At 44.8% G+C, this 6146-nt stretch overlaps 1 protein-coding gene across 1 annotated transcript; it reads right to left on the bottom strand.

The window, feature by feature from the left end:
- Positions 1-3117: 3117 nt before the first annotated feature.
- SPINT3 (serine peptidase inhibitor, Kunitz type 3) lies at positions 3118-4551 on the bottom strand. Its single transcript, XM_020984082.1, has 3 exons — positions 4441-4551; positions 3586-3795; positions 3118-3271 (listed from the first exon to the last, which is right to left on the bottom strand). The coding sequence occupies exons 1-3, from the start codon at positions 4511-4513 to the stop codon at positions 3249-3251; spliced, it is 306 nt and encodes a 101-aa protein (XP_020839741.1). The 5' UTR covers positions 4514-4551; the 3' UTR covers positions 3118-3248.
- Positions 4552-6146: the final 1595 nt, after the last annotated feature.

The raw sequence follows: 6146 nt of genomic DNA, 5'->3' as shown, positions 1-6146 counted from the left end.
CTTCCCTCCTTCCTTCCTCTTCCTTCCTTCCTTCCTTCCTTCCTTCCTTCCTTCCTTCCTTCCTTCCTTCCTTCCTTCCTTCCTCCTTCCTTCCCTCCTCCTTCCTCCTTCCTTCCCTCCTTCCTTCCCTCCTTCCCTCCTTCCTTCCCTCCTTCCCTCCTTCCTTCCTTCCCTCCTTCCCTCCTTCCCTCCTCCCTCCTTCCTTCCCTCCCTCCCTCCTTCCCTCCCTCCCTCCTTCCTTCCTTCCCTCCCTCCCTCCTTCCTTTCTTCCCTCCCTCCTTCCTTCCCTCCCTCCTTCCTTCCCTCCCTCCTTCCTTCCTTCCTTCCCTCCTTCCTTCCTTCCCTCCCTCCTTCCTTCCCTCCCTCCCTCCCTCCTTCCTTCCTTCCTTCCTTCCTTCCTTCCTTCCTTCCTTCCTTCCTTCCTTCCTTCCTTTCTTTCTTTCTTTCTTTCTTCTTTCTTTCTTTCTTTCTTCTTTCTTTCTTTCTTTCTTTCTTTCTTTCTTTCTTTCTTTCTTTCTTTCTTCCTTCCTTCCTTCCTTCCTTCCTTCCTTCCTTCCTCTCTCTTCCTTCCTCCCTTCCTTTCTCCTCCTCTCCCTCCATCCACATGGGGAGTCATACTCTTACATGTGGGTGCTCTGTCCAAAGGATTATAAATTTTGATTGCTTATCCTTTGCAAGATATCTTGGGGTTTGGAGGACAGATTTTTTTTCTTCCCTACTTATTTATTGTATCATTGTTTTTTCCCAAAAAACTGGGACAATTAACCCTTTTTTCATTGTAGTTTTCATTTATGATTTCTTGAAATATAGCTTTGACTGAAATAGCAATTGTTTCTGTTCTGGTCAGAAACTCTGAGGATCTTCCCCTTCCAGATTGACTCTTTTGAGAAGGCAAACTAGGCCATCTTTTGTCTCAATTCCTACTTAGTCCTTAATCCCTGAATGGGTGTTGCCTCAGACAAACATACCTGGGAAAGACCTTAGCTTAAAAAGGCCAAGGTCTCCCACTGCATCCAGGGCCATCTCCAGTTATCTTGACCTATGTCTAGCCACTGGACTCCAATGACTCTGGAGGAAAGAGTGAGGCTGGTGACTTTGCACAGCCCTCCCTCACTTAAATTCAATTCACTTGAAAGTCATGGCATTACCCTGCCTGATGTCATTGGTCCTCTTTGAGAATGAAGGACAACTTACTAGCTGTGTGACCCTGGGCAAGTCACTTAACCCTAATTGCCTTAAAAAAAAGAGAGAATGAAGGATAAACAACAACAACAACAACTCTGTGATCTAGGACAATTCATTGTCTCTCTTTGGAGCACTGTTTCCTCAATTGTAAAAATGATCTCTTCTGTCCTCATTTTAAACTGTTGCTTGAATCTAAACTAAATTATCTCTGAGGGCTCTTACAGTTCCAAGTCTTATCTTCTAGGGTCCCATCTAGCTCTTAATTCTGAGTCCTGAGATTTGCTCCAACTCTGAATTCTCTGTTCTAAGAGCCCTTAGAATCATATTCTAAACCATCATTTTTTGTTTTATGAGCTTTTTCTCTTAAAGCTCCTCCCTTAATTCTCTATCCAAATTGTCAAGGCTCAAATGAGATAAAAGAATACATTTAAGTTGTGGATGGTGGGCTTATCAAATTTTCAGATAACAGAGTTGGAAGGAATAACGAACACATTGGATGACAGCCATTGAGCTGACTCCAATAAGATGAACTCCAGTAGAGATAAATGTAAAGTCTTATGCTTGGCTACAAAACAGTCAACTTCAGAGGCATGAGATGCAGGAGGTATGGATAGATGGCACTTATTCTGAAAAAGATCCAGGCAAACTCAGTGTAAGTCAGTAACAAGATGTGGTGACCAAGAAAACTAATGAGACCATGGACCAGCCTCCTGGAATAGGGAGGTGATGGTCCCGCTATACACGGCTGCCTGCATTAGGCTTCACCTGGAGTACCATGCTTAGTTCTGAGCACCACAGTTTAAGAAGGACATTGCTAAGCTAAAGAGTGTCCAAGAGAAGGCAACCAGGCTGGTGAGGAGTCTTTAATCTATGATATATGAGGATGCTTAGTCTGGAAAAGACTTGGTGGGGGAGGGGACATGATAGCTTTCTTCAGGTATGTGAGATACTGTCAGGTAGAGGAGAGATCAGACATTCTCTTTGGACCCAGAGGGCAGAACCGGAGTAATGGGTAGACGTTACCAAAAGGGCAATTTAGCTTGCTGGCAGGAAGAACCTCCTAACAATTAGCGTTGCTTAAGAGTAGAATGGGGTAGAAAAATTTAAATCTCAAAAGCTTATGGAAGTGATTGTTGATCATTCAAAATAAATTAATTAAAATAAAATAAAAAAAGAGTAGAATGGGGTGCCTCCTTGGAGGTCTTCAAGCCCTGGCTGGAGGATCACTTCTGGTGAGGATTCTTTTGGTGAATAGGTCAGACTAGATGGCTGCTGAGGTGTCTTCCAAATCTCAATTCTGTGTGACCCATTGATTGGATAAAAGTATTTTAAAAATGCTACATGAAAGTAGAGATTAGTATTATCAAGATGACTTCCCTGGGTCTCAGTTTCCCAGTCTGTGAAATGGGGAAGTTGGACAAGATAATCTCTAAGGTCCCTTTTTGCTCTGACATTCTAGAATCTGAAAAATAAAATTCTATAGGATTCTAATTGCTTTCTTCCCTAGATCCCCCAGTGGTGGTCCCATCCTTGGCTAGTGATAGGGTTCCTGATCTTCTCTGCCTTCCACCATCATGGACACCCTGCTGCATTCCTCTGGAGGCACTGGGCAGGATGGCTCTGTCCCTGGAGTTGGGGGACAGAGGAAGAGATTGGAGCCAGGCTGGTGGCTGCTATCCACTGCTCCTGGTTTGTGCCTCACAGGTGGATATCAGCGAGGAAGAGTAAGCAGGGTTTCTCTTTATTTTCCTTTCACCTTGGAGGTAGTAGCAGGGGCTGGGAAGGCCACCCTGAGTTGTGTGAGTCACCTGGGCCAAAGAAGGGACAGATTTTCTGGGAGCATTTCCAGCAACTCATTATCATTCAGGAGAGCTTTGAAGTAGGAGTGATGATCTCCTCAGGATGTGAAGGATGGAGGCATAGACCCCAAAGTGCTGTTAATGCTTTATTGTACCAGAAGAGGGAATCATAGAGGGGGAGAAACAGGACAACATCATCAGGGTCTGAATGGTCAAGAAAGTGATGCAGCAGTCTAGCTGCTCCCAGAACAGTCAGGATCAGCTTCAGTTATTATCATTCCTGTTCTCTGTAATGGAAGTCACAGTCAGTCACCCCACTGGCCTTTGAGCTAAAGCCAAAGCTAGACCCCTGTTCCAGCTCCCTCAGACATCTGCTATCACCTCATCTTCATCAACATGAGACTTCCCACCACCTTCACCATCATAGTCCCTGCCATCATCTTTATCCGTCTGGCTACCATTATCATCATCATTAGAAACTCACAATGGCTGTCATCATCACCATCACCCCTTGCCCCTCACCCCATCACCCTGATATCACCTTTTCTGTTCTTATTCCAGTACTAGGTAGACATTGAGGAAGTAGGTGACAGTCACTTACTGTTGGGTCTACAGGTCTTCAAGCAGCATTGCAGCGAGTCAAAATTGTTCCCATTGCCATGACAGCCACTGTAGATGAAAGCCTCGCAGGTGCGAGAGGTTGTGTTGTAGAAGTAGCGAAGAGTCTGAGAGTTGCAGTTGCCCCTCGCAGGTGAGAGCAGGCATAAAGATGGAACCAATTGGTACGGGTTCTCCAGGGAGTTCACATGGTCTGTGGATGAGGGGAAGGAAGAAGGTGATAGGATGAGGATAGAAACAGCCAGCCAGTGTCCATTGGCACTTCAAAAGCTCTTTTTCACCGGAGGTCACTAAGTGGAGGCTGAATGACCACTTGTTGGGGATCTCGTAGACAGGATTCATAATTTGGCTCAGTGTTGGACTGGATAATTTTAGGGATCCTTTTAAATTCTGTCTGTAGATATGTGAATATGTATATCAGTAGTTGGTTAAAGTGCATTTAAATAATTGGTTAATACCAATAGGATGGGAATAGGATTGGGCTTGGATTTCATCAATTTTTGGGAACTCATAGGAAGGAAATTCCTTCTACCAATATAGATCAGCACTTTTTCTGAAGGGGCAGCTAGATGGCGCAGTGGATAGAGCACTGGCCCTGGAGTTAAGAGGATCTAAGTTCAAATCTGGCCTCAGACACATAACACTCACTAGCTGTCTGACTCTAGGCAAGTCATTTAATAACCCCAATTGCCTCATCAAAATAAATAAATGAATGAATGAATGAATGAATGAATGAATGAATGAATAAATAAATACCAACTTTATAGGTAAGAGCAGCATCTTAATAGCCCGCGCTGCTGCCACGATTCCCTCTCTTGGGGAGAGGGGTGCTACTTACCTGAAAGTTTTTCTGAGCTGGTCAGGCCAGCCAGGCTGAGGGCGAAGCAGAGGGCAACGATGGTGAATTTCATGGTGCCACTGGTAGATAACACTTGATCAGTGGGCTTGAGCCCTTGGGGTTGGTTTTATATCCTCAACCAAAGTGGGGGAGAAAAGGAGGGGAACAAGGTACGTAGAGGATCAGTCATACTCATCATATGACTTGGAGGAGGAAATGTTCCCCACCTCCCATCCCCAGGCAAAAAGTTTTTGGCAAGAGGAGCCCAGCCCCTTCCCTTGGGGTATCTGGCAAGCCTCTTACCCAGGTAGCCTGGAGGGGCTGGGCATAGATTGGGCAAACCCTACTAGACTGAGAGCCAGATTATCCTCTGGGCTGCCCAGGCTTCAGCTTTACCTGCAAGCTGGCGTCATCTCTGGAGCTCCTCAAGTCTGGTGGATGGAAGGCACTCCTGAAGGGCATGTGGGTAACCTTGGCTTGGGGGGGTGAGAGTGTCCAGTGAGGTAGGGGCATGCAGAGGCACAGGCAGATGCATGGACTGGTTATGGTCACTGGGCTCTGAGTCAGGAGAATTGAGTTCTAGCCCTGATGGCCACTCGTCAAACCACCGTCTTTCTCTGGGCCTTAGTCTTTCTGTTTGTTAAAGGGAATAATAAGATCTTCCCTATTTGCCTGCACAAACTGTTAAGGTTCAAGTGAAATAGGAAATACTTAATGTTTTAAAAAGCGATTTACAAATGTTAAGGTTCAGATCTCATGTTTGACACATACTGTGATCCTGGGATAGTCCTTTTAATTCTGTGCTCCAGACAACTCTCAGAGACCTTAACTTGCAAGGAGGTGCCAACCTGCGTTGGTCAAGGGTGTTCCCAATACCAATAAAATCACAGGTCCTTTCCATCTCCTACAAGTATCAGATTATTGTTAAGGTAACCTCTCCAGGCTCCTTAGTTTCCCCATCTGTAAAGTGAGGTGCTTGGACTAGTCAGTTTGTAAGACTCCTTTCAGCTCTAACATTCTATTTCATGGGTCCCTTCCAGATGTAGAGATCTATTTTTAATTTGGTTTAAAGAAACATAAAGCATCATGTGTACATCCTAATTCAGCACTGCCTTCAGGATTGGGTGGAAATTGTTTAGGTCACTGTTGTCACACTCAGATAGAAACAGGGGCCACTAAACTGTACCTAAGGATCTCTGAGGGCCACATATTGACTTAGAGAGCCACTTATTAACATTATCTATGTTTTATTGTATTTTTATCTGTTTTGTTCAGTATTTCTTAATTACATTTTAAGTGGTTCCAGCTGCACTAGGGAGTATTATGGGCTGCATGTGGGCTGATGGCTGTGTGTTTGATGCCTCTGGTCTAGAAGTCAAGCTTCACTGGGAAGCATAACTGAGGGATATCTTATGATCATCGATAACTGCTTGGAGACCAGGGGCAGAAAGACTGAAGTCTTCAGGTTTCATGCTGATTCAGGAGAATATAGGTGCTTCTGAAGGGCAGGAAGCAGCATGAGATGATGGAAAGGACACTTCATTTGGTGTCAGAGGACCTGGGCTCATATCTTCTACCTGTTATTTCCTGCCCATGTGACCCTTGGCAAGTCACTTTTTTTTTAAACTTGATTCACTTGGTTTCTCTGGGTTTGTTTCCTCATTTGTAAAATAGGGGACTAGGGGATCATAGGTTTAAAGCTAGAA

This window comes from Phascolarctos cinereus, unplaced genomic scaffold (genome assembly GCF_003287225.1).
Source record: "Phascolarctos cinereus isolate Bilbo 61053 unplaced genomic scaffold, phaCin_HiC Scaffold_2;HRSCAF=192, whole genome shotgun sequence".
NCBI lineage: Eukaryota > Metazoa > Chordata > Mammalia > Diprotodontia > Phascolarctidae > Phascolarctos > Phascolarctos cinereus.
The sequence above is the reverse complement of the archived record's forward strand: the minus strand, read 5'-3'. Positions and strand labels throughout refer to the sequence as shown.